Source organism: Cuculus canorus, chromosome 5 (assembly GCF_017976375.1).
Source record: "Cuculus canorus isolate bCucCan1 chromosome 5, bCucCan1.pri, whole genome shotgun sequence".
NCBI lineage: Eukaryota > Metazoa > Chordata > Aves > Cuculiformes > Cuculidae > Cuculus > Cuculus canorus.
Genome location: NC_071405.1, coordinates 44,410,231 through 44,431,338, shown reverse-complemented (window position 1 = coordinate 44,431,338; position 21,108 = coordinate 44,410,231). Strand labels below are relative to the sequence as shown.

General features: G+C 47.2%; 1 protein-coding gene across 10 annotated transcripts in view; it reads right to left on the bottom strand.

The window, feature by feature from the left end:
* SLC25A22 (solute carrier family 25 member 22) overlaps window positions 1-21,108 on the bottom strand; it is a 50,577-nt gene that overhangs the window by 14,050 nt on the left and 15,419 nt on the right. For 8 of the 10 annotated variants that reach the window (XM_054067263.1, XM_054067267.1, XM_054067261.1 and 5 more), the window contains 4 exons: window positions 13,809-13,922; window positions 10,436-10,561; window positions 8,198-8,253; window positions 2,429-2,519 (listed from right to left, as the gene is read on the bottom strand). In XM_054067263.1, coding sequence (XP_053923238.1) covers window positions 2,429-2,519; window positions 8,198-8,253; window positions 10,436-10,561; window positions 13,809-13,828 — 293 coding nt within the window. In that variant the 5' untranslated portion in view covers window positions 13,829-13,922. Of the gene's footprint in view, window positions 1-2,428; window positions 2,520-2,786; window positions 2,865-8,197; window positions 8,254-10,435; window positions 10,562-13,808; window positions 13,923-21,108 lie in introns of those variants that run through there. The other 2 variants (XM_054067269.1, XM_054067271.1) reach the window with 2 other exon arrangements.

Sequence of the window (21,108 nt, the reverse complement as noted above, 5' to 3'; positions counted from 1 at the left end):
GTAACTTGAGGCTATTTCAGATTGTGCTGGACTTGCCACACATTCTCTAGAACACACATGCTTTTTACACTTGCACAGGGAGGATACAGCATATTTTAATCAGCAAATACTGACAGAACACACACATTTTATCAGACAAGGATCTCCAATTCACACAACCCATTTCAATCAAGGCAAGTGCGAGAAGCTTAGCAACAAAGGTATTCAACATCAAACAGGTCTAGATGACTTTTGCAGCTTAGAGTCAGAAAAGCAGCAGAGCATCCTTTGGTACACTGGCTTAAGAGCACAACGTATTTTGAACGTATTGTAGACAGTCTGGCTGGTGCAAAAAGGACTTTGGTGAACTGAACCAAGATCTTGGTGGCTCACCATGAAAAAAACAGCCCCCAGCCTTATGCTGAGCCAACTGCCTCAGCCGCGCTTTACACCACATAACATCTTGACTGTTGCAACTCCGTATACAGAAATAAAACCATACTGACATGCCAGGCAGCTTGAATCTTCACCTTTCTAACCCCAGTCTATTTCGTTTTTCATACCTAGGCTTTGACTGGTATTGTGAAATAGGTGTCCCAGCCTTGTGGTGTGATAGCAGGCATGTACCCTCTTTTGCCCTGGGTAAGAGAGGCATTTGGATCTACTAATCTTGCCATGTCTAACAAAGATAACTGAGAAGCATCTCAAGGGAGAAACCTGCAAGCTACAAATAGCTTCGAAAGAGGAAGCAAGAGCAAGGCAAACCTTTGTGGGGCACACAGCTTCATGACACAATGAAAAGGCCCCTCGCCATTACTTCTATTTGCCACACATGCTACACATGGGAAAAGATCCTGTGAACCGCCAAAGATGTCATGTGTAGGTCAGCCAGAAACCCAGAATTTAGACTGGAAGAGGTCTGCCTGAAGACCTCAGCTGCCCGTGGAAACAGCTGTATCCCACTTTTCCAAACCCCTGCTCAAAGTTTTCCTCATCACTGGGAGGCAGACATACATTCTTCCCATGAGGAAGTCTTTACCTCTCATGGTATATCATGACATGCATGTCACGTTTCAATGGCTGGAACATCACAGCAGTGATTGCTCTCACAGAACACCAAATATGTTGCATTGCTGGTCTGCTTTCTTCCATGGGCTACTGTCTCTCAGTAGAGGTACAAGGTGTGGGAGCTTGGTACCCTCTCATCTTCCCTGTACAAACCTACTAAGCCCTCACTTCATAGGTGCTGGCAAAGAGCTAGCTGTGCTCCTGTCTACTGCAGTATACCAGGGCCTGCTGTGTTGTCTGCTGCATGGATCAGACCCATCACCTGGTAAAAGCAAGGAGCAATGAGGACATCATTACCACCCACGGTCTGAGAAGAGACAGAAGAGACACTGTTTGAAGAGACAGAACCATCAACAGCGGTGAGCTGATGAGTCACAGACACATGCTAGCTGCCACTTTAAAAGACCCAAGAATAAAAAAAATTAGGTACATAAAAACAATAGATCCTCAAGCTTTGTCAGTCCACAATTTCCACTGAAATTGTTGAGCTACTAATCAGCAGCAGCCAAGACTGGCGTGGTACATTATGGGAAGTTGTTAAACCAAGTAATCATGGTAGAGTTTTGCATTTTCAGTGAGGCTTCACCCCAATACTGCTGATGAGAAGAGTCAGTATCATAACCCATGCAGGCTGTCTTCTAACTATTGCCACTGAGGACTGGAGACAGTGCACTGGATGTCTCTGCAGACAGGTCACAGGATGAAGGGAGACAAGTGTTCTCCAAATTGCAAGGGTGAAAATGGCACCAAATATTCAGAATCCAGCCCCTCTCAACTGCTCAGCTAGCATCTTTTTACTCACATTCAATTCACATTGATCAATCTTCACTTGCAAGCTAAACAGATAATTTTATTCCTTCCACATTTATTTGCGGGTCAGCTGCCGGGCAACACTGCAAGTTCCTTTTGTCCATTCAGATTCACCACCTCTCCAAAACCATTTTCAAGCTACAAGAGCGCTGCTAAGGTTGGGACCTACAGAACCTCACTTGCCGTCTGTTCAAGCCAGAAAGAGCATAACAGCAACCAATAGGATGCTGAGGACAAGGGTCCTCCCAGCAGCTGTTTGAGCAGTGATCAGTGCCACTGGATTCATCTCAAATATTCTGCCTACAAATTCTGGATCTGCTAACCTTGGCTTTGGTGTTGGACTATTTTTAGAAGCTTGAATAAAAAGCAGTCATCCAGTGGAGTGCTTTTCACTTCCCATTTTAGACATTACATCCTTAGCCTGAATGTAATCACTTGCTGAGTTGCTCAAGGTCAACTCATACTTCAGTCATATCACTCCATTCCTCCTTTGCGCTGATGTCTCACTAGGCTTGCCCCAGGAGCTGGTGTCCTTTAAGTTGAATGTGAAAGGTCTGCAACACCTACTCACCCATCTTTGGAGAGGTGATGCCGGAAGAAGTCATTGGCTGCCAGTTTGATAGCCTTTTCTGGTGTCACCAGAGTTAGGTTCACTGCAGCCCCTGCACGGAAAGCCAAGGAAAAGAGGAGAAAGCCATTGGAGAATGAGAAACTGGATCTTTCAGAAACACATCATAACTCCTGCTCAGAACTGAGGACTGATGAAACAGAGCTACCAACGCACCAAAGAGGTTTAGAAACATGAAACACCAATGGAAATCAATAGGATTTCTGCCACCCAACACTCTGGGTTTTTGAAAACATCCCCATACGTGTTTCTACTCCATTTCCAGTATGTTTTTTGTAACTTCTTTAGCTTCAACTACTACCTCCCACCATGCACACATGCATCCTCTTCTCTTATCCAAGGATGCACTCCTATGAATCCAGAAGGGTGAAGATCAGACCTTCAAGAAAGGAATACAAGTTGTATTAATAACCGGTCCCAACTCCTTTGTAAATATTCTGTGATGTTGAGGAGCAAAAGCTCCGTACCCCACCCTGCTAGTGTCTCTGCCCCACCAGCACCAAAAGCAAAGCAGCTCGCTTACCAGGCAGCCCAGAAAAGGCAGAGTCACTGGAAGACTTGGAGGCTGGTTGAAGTCAACTGGGTCATCTGCACATAAGTCAGCCAGTTCTAGACTAACCCTTGAAGTGGCTGCCCTTGTATATCACCACTGGGTGTCACCATCAGAACAGCCACAGCTGAAGTGGCTTTTTGTCCACCACAGGCTGCAGTATGGAGAAATTCCCCTCCAAGCACCATGGCTCGCTGTGGGACTTGCGGTGTAAAAAAAACCTTGGCTCCTGCAGCACTTGTTGGACTGCCCTTTTGTTAAGGGCAACAAATACCAAATCCCTCTATTGTGCCTGCCACAATGAAAGGCCTGCGTGACCTGGGCGGCTGCTGTAGGCCATGGACATGGGCATTAGTGAAACACAGCAGCTGAGAGGCAGCTTTCAAGCTGCCCTGGGGAAAACAGGGTGAGGAAAGCACCAGTCCCTTCTGAGCATACCGGGTTTTGCACCATTAGATTAACGCTCCAGAATATTCTCCTCCCTTTAAAATCTTACAGCTGAAAAAGTCCTCCAGTGGACGACAGCAAGCTCTCCCCATCTGCATTGAAGCACACTGAGCTCCAAGCCCTCCAGGGCAGCTTTGCTAATGGCCTCTGAACACCTCTGCAAGGACAAATAGAAAGGTATACCTTTTGCATTTATGCTTTCTGTGGAGACTTAAACGAATTGTCCCAAAGCTTCATTTTCCAAAGAGAAGCAGACACAGAAGTCTGTGCTCCCACTAGGGTCCAGAGACCAGGAGGGGTTCACTTTGGTTTGAACACAAGTTGACAGGAGATATAAGGGCTAAATGCACCTTAAGAAAGGCAACTCAGTACTCTGTTCCTCAGGATGGAATCCCCTCCCACCAAAAGTTACTAAAGAACTCCTAAACTAGACATGGAAAGACATAGGTTTAGGGGGACTTTCCTCAGATCAGGAAGCAAAGTCACAAGAAGGACTTCTGAGACAAGTACAACTGGGACCAGGACACAGGAATCCTTGGCTCCAAATCCTCTGCTCAGAGGACACATCTCCACCTTGTAGCATGAAAGCAGATAGCTTTTGCTAGGCAGGGCTGGGCGGGCAGTCCAATAAGTTTTAACCCTTCTGACTGCCACATTCAGACACTGTGGAAAATACAGAGTAACCCTGCCTTGTAGCAAGCCAAGGCGATGCATTCATTCCACACTGGCCATGACATCCAGTAAATACCATTACCTTCTACAGGAGCCAAATTAACCACCCAGGGAGCAGGGCAGCCCTCTCACACTCCTGGATTCTTGCAAACTTTGAAGTGTACCAGTGTTGCACTGCTTCAGTTTAATATGCTTCCTACACTTCATGTCCCCCCTGCCGTAGCTCTTGTACATGGATGAGAAGCCGCACAGACCCGACTCTCACACTCCACCTCCACCTTTTAATGCAAATTACATCAGGATCTACAAAGTAAATCCACACAGCCCAATTTTTAAGTGTAAGTGGCTACCCGTGAAGCGTTTCCTCAAATGCCAAGTTGAAGACAACTTCAATCCCCACTACTCATGTCTAGAAAGTAAAACATTGTACATTACTGACATGCAGCATGAATTACCATTTCCTTGGAAAAACAAAAAGAGAAAGAAAAAAGAATAAATCTGCTACTCTAACATCAGTGCAAAGGGTTCACTGAAAGAGAGAAAATAAACTCCAAACCATCAAGCAAGAAAGGTAAGCAAGAAGTAGGCTTCCATCTGCTGACCTCCTTCAGGAACCAAGAGGCTTTCACAGCAATTTCTCCTTCAATTGCAAATAAAGTAGAAGGTAAAACCACACAATGGAGAAGTTAATCAACCTGGGTTTTTTCCTACATCATTGAGGTTTTCAGTAAAGCTGCTTAGCAGAGAAAGGATAATCCTCAATAATCCGTAACAGCTTCAATTCACTGGAAGAGGAGACATTAGATAATTCAGATGCTGACTGTATGCTTTCCACAGTGTTTTCTGTATTTTCACAAAATCTCACAGGTCTTCAATTCTAGCTATGCCAATGACTATTTCCCTAATCAAAGCTACCCTTGGCCTATAGGCAATGCTACCATGTAACGGAGGCAATGACAGACAAACAGAATGCAAAAATAAACTGCAATCATTAAAAAAGTATTTTGAAAACAAGTACCAATGGACTACAAAGAACAAAACCATGCAGAAGCAAAACCAGTTGTTTTCCAACTGAACTTTTAAGTGTCCTCTTCTCACTGAGCCTTGCATTTTGTTATTAAAACACATTTCTCATAGAAGTCCTTAAATACTACCAGCAACCTACATACTAAGGGGATTGAGTCACCCCCAGTGAGGCACTGGTGCACATGGAAGGTAGTATTAGCAGAGGCCAGAGAAGGCTGTCACACTACTGCTTAGCTAAACCACAGCTAACCTCCAAATGTCATCAACAGAAAGGGCATTTCTCCAGCCTTTGGCTCCCTTCAGCTAGGCTAAATTGCTGGTCTGCAAATAGCAGTGGGACCTTCCAGGATTTGTGCTGGGATCTATAGGTGTTCTGGATGAACTGTGGCAGGAGCAGAGAGAGCACCTCTCCACAGTCCCCTTCCACTGGTATCCATAAGCCCACAAATGTCATGGATTCATCTGCTTGGCATCACATCAGCACACCATCATTTCTTGAGGAGATAGGATTAGCATCACACAGCTTTGACACCTTACTACTACCTAGATGTTACATAACACATGAGGAAAGAAAACACCCTCTTCTTCCTCCCCCAAACAAACCCAAAAATCCCTGTAACTTTTGGGGAAGACCTTGAGAGAAATGTTGGTATTGCCTTATACATCGCTACTTACTATGGGCTACTCCTACAGAGTAAGGACTGCCCACACGCACCCATTAAGAGGTGATTTGCAGAAAAGCATCCTACAAGCTCAAGCCTCTCTCCCGTCCACATTGAGTAGCTTTGACTCACATGTGAAGGAGACTTGAAGTCACAGTGGGAATGACTGCACCCAAGCAGACCCTTTCTGTTCTCCAAGGGAGGCCAAGTGCCCTGCAGGGATGACTGATGTGCTTGTGTCTCCTCCAAGGGGCATAGCAGCTGCCACTCTAGCACATTAACATATAATCCTCCCAATTTCAGCCTAAAGGCTGAAAATAAGAGCTTGTGAGTCATATAGCAATTTCTGCTGGGAAACTGGGACAGATGGAGGGAGCAGAAACCAATCCCACCCTCTGATTTCCATCTTCCCTTGTCTGCAAGGCTGAGCTGTCTCTCTGCCTTCTTACCAGAAAAGTACTCACATTCTTCACAAATCTTGGATGTATTTTACCCCCTCATGCCTCCCCTGAAAGAAAGGGAAGGGTTGCTACTGCCAGCTCACAGAACTGAGGAACAGAGACCAGGATTGCTAGAGGACTCACCTTTGCATGCTGAAATATCTATTAATTTCTGGAAAGAGCTGGAGCTATTCACAAAAGCCCTCTCCAATCCCAGCTCCACATTTAATAGTCAGAGGTGACAAGTAAACTCAAGCCACTATCAGCAACCTGAACAGAAGTGGCACAAAATTAGTGTCATATGGACCAAGATGACTAGACTTTTATGGCTGGGAAAAGCAAGAGCTATGCAAAACCCTCTGTACTATTTGAGATTTCTGCTTCAGAGTGAAAAGTGGCATGGAGCTGCACATCCCTTCCATCAACCCTACACCTTACAGTACTGAGCTGTCTCTCACAAAAGCCCTGATGGGTTCTACAGTCTCCCCCATAAGTTTCCAGGATCAGCTTGTTCCTTCTGCTCCCCAGCAAGCAGCCTGCCACTGCATATTCACAGCCAAAGTTAATGCAAGCTGTGTTCCTGGCTAGGAACACAGAAGCAGCTAGCTTCTGTGAAAAATCAAGGGGGAATGTGTCACTGCTAGCACTGAAGATGGAGCTTGCCAGAGTTTCTCGGGGTTATTTGTCCTATTGCCTGCTCCCAGGAAAGCTGGCACGAAGCAGCCAATCCATCCTCAGCATCCACCCCACTCCCCTGAAACGCCCATCAGCAAGTTGGGCAACAGATGCTGCCTCAGCAGTCAGTGCCTGCTCCTAGGCCGGCCAGCCACTGTGTCTGCATTTCCTTAGAAGCTACGGAAGAAGTGGCAACAACAGTAAGATGCCAGCGTTTTTGGACTCCTGCTTGAAAAAACAAAGGGCAAGGACACACTTAATCAAAGCAGTATTTTAATCAGACTTTATCAGTGAATGAATGCCACAAAGAATACTATCTGAGGGCCTCAAAGATAAAACCTGCATATTGAGGGAACTAAATACCACTTTATAAAATGAGCCAGAGTTCAGTGTCAACTAAGCCAGCTTGACTGTGCTGAAAGCCAAGAAGGTATTCCATGTTTTCCTCTGCTATAAGTAAAGTCAGAATTTGGCCTGTTGCTCCTTTCTCCTCAAAATCTTTAAAAATTTTCAAAGATTTTGTGTTTAAAACTAGAAAAGTTATAAGGTCGGCTGAGGAACTCGCTGCCGCAACAGATGGCTTAAGCCAATGAGCCAGGAGATTTCTAGCAGGTTAGCACATAATGACCAAACAGATGAAGCTCCGCGATGAGCCAACCTCTGATCTTCTTAACCCTGCAAGAGAGTTTTTTCTGGGGACAGGTTGTTTTTACCTTTTTTTTAATTGCAGCTTTTATTAATACTTGAATAAAGTACTCGGGCATGCTTGAGAGACAGCTGGTTTTGGAGAAAAGCTACCAATTAGATGGGACTAGACTGACCATGTTGGTGGTGGGCTTTGATGTAAATTCAACCATCAACCACAAAGTAAGCCACTTCAAGAAGGTTGCTCCAGCCTCTCTGACAAAAGTTACTGTGCCCAAGCTGGAAAACACACACATGCAGACCTGAAACAAGGTCCACCAGCTTCATTTAAGTGAAGCTAGGAAAGATGAACTTAGTAAACGGTAAGGTTTAACACCGAAACAGCCATGGAGAGGACTCAAGCCCTCAGTGAGAAGGAGCGGAGCAGACACCTAGTATGAAGGAATTTATTTTAAGAAACAGTTCCACCTTTCAACTTCTTAGGATATTGTTAGATTATTGCTTTATAAGCCAGAGAATATGGGCTTTTCCTCCCACTTACAGACCAGTGCTTCCAACACAAAAGCTGTGCCATGCCTGACTCAGCTTTGCTTACCTCTGTACATGCCAAAGTAGCCTTCCGACCGAATTGTTTTAATGAGGCAGTCAGACCTGCAAACAAAACAGAGAGAGAGAAACCACAAGACCTCAAAGGTGGGTAACAGAGGAAAACAAGACAAATCCCTTGGAGTAGTTTTCTTTTACAATCTGTCAGCAAAACCCTGAGCCAAGATGGGAACCATATCAACCTCCGCATGCGCCATTGCTCAGGCCTGAGTCTGATTTCAGCCCCTAATTCACAGGGGTATTGAAACCCCCACCTCACTCTACATGCATTGTCTGCTCTCCAGAAACACAAAACAGAAAAACCTCACTGCAGGGGCTGCTTCTCAGGGTCCCCGTGGCAAACACGCAAGAGATGCTCTAACAAGCAGATCTCCATGCACATATTTTCAAATCTGGCACTGGAAGGGAAATGAGTGGAGCCAAAACCCCCAAGGCCTACTTGGTTGAATACTCCGTGAAATTTTACACAAGGCACACAAACACAAGATGACCTGAACGCTCAGTCATCTGTGACCTCCCACACAGATTAAAGCACTTACTTTTAACACATCGAGTCCCGCAGCAGGCAGTGAGCACTCAGGCTCTTGCCCTAGGAAAAGCATAGCAGGGAGGTCTGCTCCAAGCAGAAAACTGCCACCTTCTTTGTTTCAACTACATTTACTGCAAATGGGAAAACTATGCTGAGCACCAGAATCGTTCAAAGCCTTTCAAAGGCACAGACACATAACTAACAAATCCAAAGGAGCAATTCAGGAAGGTGGCATAGATCCCGACAGAGTTTTCCTCTCTAAACCATGGCTGCATGAGGCTAGGCACTGGCTGAAGGTTGTTTTGGGATCTTTAGGAAGGGACATATACTTGCTGTGGTCACAAGGGAAGGAGGAGGTGCACATGCATGCATGCACCATGACTAAGGAACAAACAACTCTCTTAAGCAGTAATAAGGGAAACGTAGCTGTTGAAAACAAGAATACATTTCCAAGAGATTCAGCAACACAAGGAGTGTAAACTTCATCTCTGCTCTATAGAAGTGCTGAGGTGGGAGAGAAGGCCTTCCCCTTGAGGGCTTTACAACCCTGCTTGGGTCAAGACTGTTTGAGGGTACTCTGCATTATTTGTGAAGAGCCTATCCTGCATTGCTGCCAGTTATGACAATGAGTGTCCCCTTTCTTCTGGGACTCTTCCCTGACTCTTTCAAGGGAAAGGCTTCCCTGACGCCAAAGATCTCTTGAACCGAGCAGAGGCAAAGCATGCAGTTTGGACCATCAACATTTCAAATTAAGTCAATGCCTTCCTTGGTGTTCAGGAGAGACCTTTGAGTTCTGGTATTGATGGGCATTCAGTATTTGCCGAAAAATAAGCCCCCGTAACTTGAGAGCCCTCCCAAAATCACTAGCTAACATAAAGGTGTTTCTGAAGAACGCCCCATGCGTCCTCTAACAGCATCTTCTTAGAGTCTTTTCCCTTGCTTGCTCAGACAGGACACAGGACAGCCTGATGTTATGAAGAGGATGTGTTATCGCTTCCTTGTCCTTGCTGGCCCCTTGACTCCTAAAAGGCCCTTTCACTTAACCCCCTGAAGCCCAAGCTCACTTTTCCTACAGCTACTGCCAATGCCAGGGGAATATCTCCAGCATTACTCATTCAGATCCAGGCTTTGTTGCAGACTCTTATGAGAAGCCAGGTTCAACATACAGGTTTAATCCCATGTATTCCTTAATGGTGCCTCATCCCACATCAACTCCTGGCTATGGAGCAGATCTGAACTCCACTACAACCTGTGAACTTTCAAAAAGTCTGCATGCAGTGCTCCAGACTGGCAATGGGTGACTGCTCCCTCTTATTAAAACTGACACAGTAAAGAAAGGGAAAGTAACCTCCAACATGAAAGTCATAAAAACATGAGAGGCAGAAATTCCCTCATGCACTTGACTGTGGCCTAGTAGAAAATCAAATAGGGGTCCTTGTGTTTTGGTCCTGAGCCCTGACAGCATCAAACATGCTGCTCCCAAGCAAGGGATGCAAGCAGATGTGCCCTTTTCAAAGATCTCACCTGCTGGGCTCAGCAGCCTGAATAGCTCTTTTATTTGCTTTATCTGCTCTAGCACAGCTTTCCTGAGGACAGCCCAGTTCCTAGAAACACTGCACTTGCCTGAAGGAGGTAACAAAGTGGAAGGACTCCCTGCAAAAAGCCCCAGGGAATGCTGCCCATGCAGGCAGTACTCACATGCTGGTGTACATCCGCTGGCCATTCTGCTGGTTCTGCAGGCGAGTTTTTGCCAGGTCAATGGGAAATACACAGGTGACCCCAATCAGCCCAGCTATCCCTCCATTGATCAGCTTGGCAGGTAAACTGTAAGGCGATAAGATGCAGAGAAACAGATATCTTTGCACTGGGATAATGTCACGCGAGGGAAAGAACTGAGTTCTACTGTATGACAAGAGTTAACACATTGCTGTGTGACAAGACTATCCCTGACCAGCACGAAGGCAGCTCTGCCTCAAGGCAAAGCTTGGCCCTTGCTGTACATGCAAGGGAGGAAGGGAAAGCATCACAAAGCATCAGGACAAACCACTGATGAGCAGAGTGGAAACAAACAGCTAAGCCACAGATCACTGAGAGCAAGGAAAAACCCTGTTTTTCCCAGGGGTTTCTGTTGTCCCTAGAGGAGAAGAGACAGACTGCTAGACTGCCTACCACATGGACAGACTTCAGTTAGGGCCTGATTGAATCCAAGCCAGCAGGTTTATTGGCAAATGCATTTCAGCCCCACAATTAGATATGTATCTAACAAGAGGTTCGTGACACGTAAGCTGCTACCATCATGTGGAAACGAGCCCAACAGAAGCACCCAGCTGGCAGCCAAGGAGCAGACGGCTGCAGCTTCAGGAAACTGTTTCCAGACCCACTGCCCGGGGTGAAGGGAACACACACAAACCAATAGCCCAGCAAAACCACCAGACTGGCAGCCTGCACAGCTGCAGATTCAGACACGTGAGCTCATACCTCTTGGGGAAATCAAAACCTGGCTGCCTGTATGTGGCTCCAAAATGTGGGGCTTTTTCTACTCATTTTTGTGTTCCCACAGGGAATTCTTGCAAGTGGCACTGAGTGAAAGCTGGATCAGCTAAACATGGATTCCTGGCAAATTCAATTACGAAAAACATACAGTGCTTATATGCTCAATAAACCACTACACACAGAAACAAAAGAAGCCTGTTTGAGTCAGGCCTCTCCAATAAAGCACCGGATATGGCTCCCTGAACACAGGATGTGCTGCATATTAAACTGATGAACGACAGCAGTCCCAGACTGCAGCTGGGTGAGCCAGCAAGGCTGAGGCCTTCGACAAGAGGATTGGGCACACTGCCATTTACGAGTGTGACATGAGGCTCTGGATAGGGGCACAGACTGTGTTACCCACTGGAAGGAGCAGTGGTGAGGCTGGCCATGACATGGTAGGGTAAGGCTCTGCAAACATGTCCCTCCCCCAGCAGCACTGCAGAGCACTTTGCACTGAAGGACAATTGCAGAGAGGATCAATAAGCAGCCAGGCTGAAAAAGCTGCCTCTCAGTTCCAGACTCGAGGGAAAGGCAGAATACGGAGACTCAGAGTTTCAACTTTAGGTCTCCCTGGCAGAAGCAGACAAAAAGAGGAGTGGAAAAAATAAATAGAAGTCTTTGCCCACAAATGCTAAGCATGACACTCCTTTCAGCCTCTGCCCTCCTGCAGCCAGAGCTCCTTCCTCTTTAATACCCGCACCAATACAACCCACACATGCAGCCCCAGGGCTGGCACAGCTGGAAGAAAAGGTGCCAAGGACAGGCAAACACACCTGAAGTCAACATCAGCCCACATCCCAAAACAAGACAGTGCTGACCGAGATTAAATCAAGCACAGCACGTTAGGAAAGCAGGCCCATATCAGTGCATGAGCTCAGCGCAAGGCCAGACCGCAAGACTTCACCAGTTCAAGATGCTGTCGCCTCAGGCATCTTTGCACTGCAGTCTGAGAAGTGAATAGATTTGCCTGCAAAATCTTATGCTCAACTTGTTCTCAGGATATGGGAAAATTTCAAACAGTAAGCTTCACATCCTGGCTCTCTCCTTATCTAACCCCTAGTCACACTGAAAGAGGAGATTAGAGACCAGGTAAAAGTGTATCAAGATGGAGGCACCACCGTGAAGGAGGATATTTCAAGACAGGATCACATCAGCCTTCCCAAATTAAGTGCCAAAATAACTGCTGGCAGGTCACAGACTGTAAAGTGACCACTAGCGCCCCTTTCCAGCCTCAGCATTGTCATTGCTTCTCTAAGTGTCCCTGAAACAGTCCGGGCAGGCAGACACTTGCCTCTCTCAACCTGTTCCAACAGTGAACTCATCACAGGGTTTCTATCAAGTGGGAGTGAGACAGACACGCAGCAAATATCTTGCCTGCTGGCACTGTAAGTGCAACAGATTCTCTTATTTCAACACAGACCCCAGCAATAAAAGGGAATAATCTGATGTGCGTGAGCAAGGAAAAAATTCAGGCAACATTGGCTGCAGTGAGCTTCTCACTCTGTCTGCGAGTGAGAAACCCTTGATCAACATTCCCGCTGCACCTGAATCCAATCATCTAGGCTCCCCTACAAGGACTGCAGAGGGAGACTAGTACAGACAGACTACTTAGCAATATCTGCTGAGACACTGAGATCAAGTTCCAGAAGTGCAGATACGCAGAAATGCAATGCCCTTGATCTCACCTTACAGCAAAACATTGCTGTGGATTTTAGTCTTTTGGTATCAATCTTGTTTTGTTAAGAGATGACAAATGCATGCTGCAAGGGTTTGGTACGTGCTCCAAGCTTAAAAAGATCTGGAAAAGCACATGTTAGAAGAGAACCACAAAAAACCCCCATATGAATCCCACAGCATGTAGAAGTCATTTATGTGGGGCAACTTCCCAAGCAGCAGAAAGTTAAACCCACATGCAGGACTGTGGGGATCTATCTGACGCAGCTCTTAGGAAGCTAAGGGTACAATTGTCTGTTTCCAGAAAACAAATCCCAATTCATTTCCAAGGAGGACTCAAATCCAGCCTTTGCATTTGCCAGGACCAATGCTCTCAAGTTCCTACCGTGCACTTAAGTGTTAATTATGAGTGGGACATCAGGGCATTAGAAGAAGGGCACAAGGTTGCATCTACACAGACTTTGTAATAATAAGCACTGCATCCTCAGCTGGTTAAGGAGCTGGCTTTACTCTTGATGTCAGCAAGCTGATGTCAGCAGGTCAAGCTGACCTTTTAAAAAGGAAGCAAAAAGTAACAGACTCGTGCAGGGTAAAAAGCAGAGAGCAGAAAGAAAAATGTGGGGAGAAAAAAAGAACTGAAGAAAGTAGATACGTGACAACATGACAAAGACAGAAAATAAGAGAAGTTTGAAAAAAATCAGGTAAGAAAGGAGCAGAGAAGGAATTAGAACTGTTTGACGCCAGAAGAAATGATCAGGTGATTTCCTCTGACCTCTTGTATCACAAAAGGGATTAAATTTGAAAGACTTTAAAAGAAAAATCTGAAGCACAAGCCACAACTCAAAATAATTTTAAAAGTTACCTGATCTGTTTATCAGCCATTTAATTAAAACTTGATCTTGTTAAGAAATTTATCTGTTCCTCCAATCGCTCTTTAATTTTTTTCCAGTTACTTCTTTTTCACTTCAGTTTCTTCCTGGGAAAGGAGAGAAAGGCACCAAACAGATAAAGGTGAGACACTTGAACTGTTCCTGAATCTCAGGTCCTACTGGGCAGCATGCAGGGTGAGCCCAGCTGAGGAACAAGTGACTTAAGGGAGCCCTTGGTTTCTTCAGAGAAGAGACTGAGCTCCAGAGGGAGGCTTATTAATGTGTGTATGTATATAAATATACATTAAAAAATAAAAATATGGAGGGAGAGCTACTGGTGTTGTCAGGCTCCAGCAACACATGAGGAAGGGCAGCAGCCAGCCAGTGCATGTGCTCTGCCCAGCAACCAGGACAGCAGCACCCGTCACAGCTCTCTCAGACTCCAAGGAGTGTTTCACACTGCACCACGTGGACCTCCAACCCTCTGCAGGTCCACCCAGCCACCCCAAGAAAACCATTTGCCCTTGCAAGACTTATTCAGCACTTCCCTCCAACACATACATGCTGTTTCTAAAAGACAGTCTTCAAAAACTTGATCCTCCAGTAGTTACAATCCTTCCCCTATCTCCCAGCCCCAAAGGACAACCAGTGCCTCAGTCTTTTGCCAACACTGTCTTTTAAGTAGTGCCTCCTTCCCCAAGCCATTGATGCGCTTTGCCCTTTGGACCATTCCTTTCAGCTCAGTGCCTACTGGCACTGCACTGAAGCTCCAAGTCCACAGGAAAGGGTTGTCTCCAAGATACCTACTTGCTACTGTTTAACAAGAGCTGGAAGAAGTCGCCACACAAAGAAATATGGACATCACAGAAAATTTCAGAAGTGGCCACAACCTTTAGCCTTCTGGAGGTGTCCTTGTCTCCTCCTCACCTCCAACCCAGAAATCAGGTGCCCCATGCCTTCATCAGGCATCTCAGTAGCACTCAGCCACCTTCCTCCCTCCCCACTTCTAGCTGCCACCTGGGAGATATCTCTGCCCTTTCCCTCTGGAATGAAATTTTCTCTCTTAACTGCAGATTTCCTAATTCACACAGAATCTTGCATCCAACAAGGTGGCTTTCAGGTTGACACCTGCCCTGGAAGTACAATCTGAGGGCCAGAGACATTCCTGAGAATAAAAGGTCCCTGAAAGTGTAAAGAGCTGGCAATGGTGCAAACAGGTATGGGGAGGAGAGAGGTTGAGGTTACACACAGTTCAGCACTGACCTGCTCTCCTCCCTGTTAACATCAAGTTCCGAGGACAACGCAGCAAGAAAGCATTTGCACAGCCCCACACTTGGATGATATGAGACTAGAACTGCCTTTTCTGGAGTCCCACATCCAGCAAAAGCCACGAGAGGCCAGTACAAGGCACTTGCTAAGGAAAGGGGCTCCTCTCCAACACAATGCACGCAAACCTCACCCACTATACTACTGCACCTTCCATCCCTTCAGTGACCACTCTTCAGACAGTTCACCTGACCTCAACTAGTAAGTGGAAGCAGACCTTAAAAATCTCCAGATCAGCTAAGTCTGCACTTTCCAAGTAGAAAATCATACCTTTCACTGCGTGTGTTTTCGCATGCATATCCACAACCATTTCAGGCTAATCCAATTGTCTATCGATTTAATCAGGATAATACCAAAAGGTAAAAATAAAGGGATACCAGTTGCTGAAAGCCTGTAACCCTGGTATAAACAAGCCCTGAGCCATGAATACTCACTTGATAACATCTATGCCCTCAACAGGGTATTTGTGTTTATTGAGGCAGCAGGTCTGACAAAATACATGCACTGAGTAGTCCTGACACCCCATTTCAAGCTCTGGCAAACTTCCCCCTTGCTGCCCCTGTTGCACTCTTCCATGTGGAGGGGCATCCAGGAGGCCAGGCACCCATCACAAAGGGCAATGCAAGAGAAGACAGCAATGCTGCCAATATTCACCACTGACCAGTAATCCGGAGAGTGAGAGAGACCCAAGATGGACACACAAACATACCACAGGGCTCCTTCTTACCTGCTGTCACAAGCAGGGCGATGGGAGCGGGAGAAGACAGTACTGCACTGGGAGGAACTTGGAACAGCTGGGTTTAGCTCTCTCCTCTCTTTTTTTCCTGTACAATCTGGGCACTGCGTTTTGCTTCATCTCTCCACCTGCCTGGTAACTGCAGAGTCCTCCTCAGCTGCCCTCCCTAGCTGGAAAACTGCTGTAGGAATGGATGCACCTGCTGTAGCTGCACATCAATAAGGGGTAAACCCAATCTCCCTGGGTTTAAAACCAGGCAAAGTTATAGGCCTCCTTAGGGCATGAAGATCCATCTTCATGCAACGGGCTCTACAGCCAGCAAATGCCAGGACTAGTATCATCCCCCCTAACAAAAGCTACTCAACTCCTGGACAAACAAGGGGAAGCAAGTGATGCGAACATTTTACAGCAGACACCAGCACTTGATAACTGTTTACACAGCACCTGGCACAGCGGAGGCCTGAATGTCCATAGCCAGGGGATTTTAATGCATTAAGGGATTTTAATGCACGGAAGTAGAAAGCTTATTTGAGCTCTGTTTGTTTAAACAGAGCTACAGGGAACAACCATTTGCAAAACAAACCCAAAGTCATGGCTAACTCTATCTGAGCATTTTGCTGTAATCTACAGAATCCCCAAGTCCCTTAAAAGATTGCAAATGACAAAGCCTCCAGCATTCTGGTGAGGGAGCTCCTGGGCAGAGATAGTCCCCAGTCCCTCCCAGGGCAGAAAAACAGCTACAATCCCGCAGTCTGAGAGGAGGAAAAAGCCTTTACAGCCCAGTGGACAGTTGTGCTGCTGGAACTGGGAACCTGCATGGCTCAAGGAGCAGAGAAGCCAGGAGGAAACTGGCAGTGGGTGAGCAGGAGAAGCAAGACCTGCCAGAGACCCACCTCAAAGCCAATGAGGCTGAGCAGCCTTCACGGAAGGGGGCACCTAAAATCGTACATCCCATAATTAAGAGAGCAAGAGCTGCAAGGGCGATGAATTACATGGTGTTAATTCCTGCCTAGAGTGCTGTTAACACAGCTAGGCATGGATTAATGCCCCATTACTCACACACTGGGGTGTCTCTCTTATATTTATTGAAATGATCAAACAAATTAGTTTCAGAGCAACGATACGCACAGCACAGCCCAGGAAATCACCTCTGTGCTAGGGGAGAAGCAATGCAAACGGCCCAAAGCTCACACTGCAGCGTGCAGATAGCCTAGGAGCCTCCTCAACCCAGCCTATCCCTTTGCCCAGCTCCACAGAATGACAGAGTAGCCAGATTTGGGGTGCAACGCAAACCTAGCCAGCTTAGGATGCAGCTGGTCCTCACAGCCCCTCTGCCTTGCCATACACCACACATACTCAACATATCTATGCTACCAAGATGGCAAGACTTTCTCCAGTATGACCAACCTTTCACACTGCAGACCTGCTAAACTTACCCATACCTCTTTGACCACACTCATTGCACTGCGCTATGTCTGTGGGTTGTCACCCCCTAGATGCCACCGCTCTGCCCACAGTCTCACCTTAGGGGTTCCCACAGTTCATCAGCCTCCTTGTTCTGCTCTCCCTCTGCCAGGCCAGAGCCACTGCTGGCATCCTGCAAGCCAACAGCAGGTACCCAGTCCACCAACCCCTGCCTAGAGGCTGGCTTTTCACTTCTGCCCTCCCATTTCCTGGCTCTTCCCTCAGCAGCAGCCCCACTCTGCAGTGAGCGCAGCCTGTCAGATGTGCCAATTTATCTGAGCACACACAGGGTGCTGTTTTGACAGCAGATCTTTAGCCAATGTCAGCTGGCACTATGACTGAAGGAAGCAATCTCATCCTCTCCCTATACCCAGACGTGTTCCCATCCCTGCTTTCATGCCAGCACAAACATTTGTACAGAGTGGTCAGACAGGGATGAGACAGAACCGAAGGCCAGCACGTGCTGGAGCTGTCACTGAAAGCAAACAACCAGACTACAACCTTGACTTGAAAATAAACAGCACAAGGGGAAGGCAGGACTCCCTTTCACGTTATTCTCATTTGTCTTGAGGGCAGACAAATTCAGTGTCCCAACCACAGAAGCCAAAATCAAGAAGCAGGGCTCAGAGGGTGAGAGGAGGGAGGAACGCTGTGCCAACATCCACTGTGTAGACAGGACGCAGCCTTGCAACCAGTAACAGTCAGAGAAGGGAGTGGGAGGGGAAGTAAACAGCAACTAATATGTGCTGGGAGAGGAGAAACCCTCTTGGATCAGCACATCATCTTCCTTCACAATGCAAACGCATTTGAAGGTGCTGACACCCTGCCAAGTTTTGCTAACGACTGAAGCAAAGCTGCCATCGCAACAATAAAGTTTCAAGACAGCAAACTGAACTACAAATACTTCCTGAGAGAAGCTGCTTTCTAGATGTGTGCCAGGCACAAAGCACAACAGGGAGTCAGGATCGGAAAATCTCAGCTGAGAGGAAGCTGTCGACTTGGCTCTGACCTGCTCAGGACATTTTGGAATAGAGGGAATGGAGGGAATTTGTGGTGTTTTCACCTCTGCTGCTCGCTTGCCTTTAGGCTCTCAAAAGCAGGGATTGCCATGAAATGTCCTTGCAGCACCTAGCAGGGCATTAGTCCTCAATAAAACAAAGCAGCTCTCGAACACAGTGGTGGATGCCCCACTACGGTCACAGACTGCCACCCCTCTGGCTGCACAGCATAGCCCCTTCATACTGTTCTGACACCAGGCGGAAGCCCCAGGGCTGCAGACGCAAACTCACCTGCCTCGCTGTCAACAGCTGACTGTCCCCATATGACACTGGGCTTTAAAAGTGCCAAGCCCAGGGCTGTTCCCCTCCTTGCCTCAGGTGAGGCCAAAGTCCCACTGGGGAGGTGCCACGCCACCTGCATGCACCATTGGCTGCCTGTACCCCTGTGCGGACAGGCTTAATGGCACAGCACCTGCTGAGCTTGCAAGACGCTGAGCCCCAACACGCAGGGCACTTGTTCCCCCTTCCTGACAGTCCCTTGCAAGAGTCCTTATCTCCTGCAGCCCCTTCCATGTTCCAGAACTTACAGGCCTTGCACGCCTTCCCTCCCCATGGCTTCTCGGCCTACGTGTCCCCCAGCACCCTGCTATCTGCAACCAAAAATGCCAGTGTACATTTGCAGTGAAAAGAGTCAGGCTGGTGCCCATACAAAACAGCAGGCAAACTTTGTCCCTGTACATGGCCTCCACGCTCCTTGCCAACTGGACTTAGTCTTAACTTCTCCACACTGTGAGACGTCATGATGATAGAAAAAAACCTCAAAATACCTCCCTCATGCCACAAATAAATAGCCAGGTTTCCTGGCAGTGAAGGACAGTCCCCAGGCTGAGGGCATGTCATAGAGGTGTTTGGCTTTGCAAACATGGGTGGTGGCAGTACAGATTTACCTGTATTTCCACAGAGGGGGAAAAAGAGGACCAAAACTCCTGATTAGCAGCAAAGGCTCCTGAGCTCTCATTCCAGCTCCATCGCTGACTTGCCCTTTACCTTCAGACAGGATTTCCAACCACAACTGGCAGTCTGAGGAACACCCTGCTCCCATGACAACATTCCAGCTTAGGAAAAAACAAGCCATGATAAAAGATAGTCCAGCATCTTAGTAGAGGCACCACACCCTTTACCCATTCAGACCAGTGTAGTTGCCCACAACATGCAACAGGAAAGGAGCCACAACAAGACCATGGTGGAATTGTCACAGGGTGCAATCCTGCAAGCCCCTAGGACTACAGCAAATGTCCTATACTCTGATACCACATGCACAGTGCTGCAATCATCCTCTCTCCCAGGATTTATTTGAAATTACAGAAAATTCAAAGACCTCTTTTACCTTCACACAACAGCAGACAAAGACAAAACAGAGGCAGCTATGGAAACACAGCCACCTCCACCACTCTCCAAGGAGGGAGAGGACTCAGCACTTGAGAGCTTCTATTGAGCCTTTCCAGGTAACCCTCCCATCTCAGGGACAAAAGTCTTACCATGTGCTGCAGGCAGCTCTCACTCTTGCTCACTTGCGCTCATGCTCTCTGTCTCTCTCTGTCTCTCCAAAACCACCTGCTGGTCTCGGGCACCAAGGCCACCTCAATGCAAAGCCCAAGAGTTACTGAAGACATAAAACAGCCACTTTAAAGCACTCAGCAGTAGTCACAATGGAAAAAGCCACCCTAGCTGCTGACTCCAAAGCAAGGATCAGAATGAGTGGAGCAGCAGGTATTACTGGAAAGGAAGAGGACAAGAGAGCAGGGAAGGAGGTTGGGATCTCCTATTTGTGGGCAGTTGGAGCAGGAGGAACACGCCTAGTTTTCTCATGCTCTCCCCCCTTCTGGAAATAACAGGCTGGCCCCCCACTCCCTGTACAGCATCATGCAAGTCTGCCTGCTTTGCTAAGACACCTTAAGCAGGAAGTCAAGAGAACAAGCATCTTCTGTTACCTCTGTGAGAGCAAAGGCTTGGAGAAAGGCCTCCAAAAAGCATTGTGAGCAGCAAAATAAGTGCCTTCCTTACCTAGAAAACTTATCTAGACCAAACAACCAGCAACTTAAATTAGTGCAGAAGCCATTTGCCCTACTGCTTAACAGGAGAAGTCCCATGGACGTCTCTCCTTGTATCAACGTGATGTCTCTCCCACAGGAGTCTCCTACACCCCAGCTCTACCTCAGGACGTCTCAAGAAACAGAGTCCTGTTCATAGGTCTTAACACCAGGTCACACTCCAGTTACCGGAACAGATCCCACTTTGGCTAGGCAGAAAGATTTGGAAAGCACAAACACTCAATGCTAAGCCATTTGCATTCAAGTCAGACTGAAAGACTTGAGGAACAGGCCTGTGCCAATCTGGAACAAACACCAAATACGCCTTTCAACTTTGCATGTGCTGGGAAACTGCCCCAGATTGAGAGTCTGAAAGCTGATGCTCATCTTAAAGCAAGGCTGGGGCACTAGCCCTGCAGCAAGTAGCCCCAAGACACCTCAGACTCCAGAGACCTTTAGTCACGACCAGGCCCTGTCCTGGAGGTTTTGCAGCTGACCTGCAAGACAAGATGAGTGAAGACAGCTGTTAGAAGGAGAAATGACTCACCCAGGGCTCACTCAGCAAGACTTGGGTTTAGTGGATAAGTCTCAAGAGACCTGGTGTTCCTCTGCTTTGCACAAATGCCACGTCAAGCATGCTACAGCCCTGCTCCCTCTCTCACTCCTCTGAACAGTTACA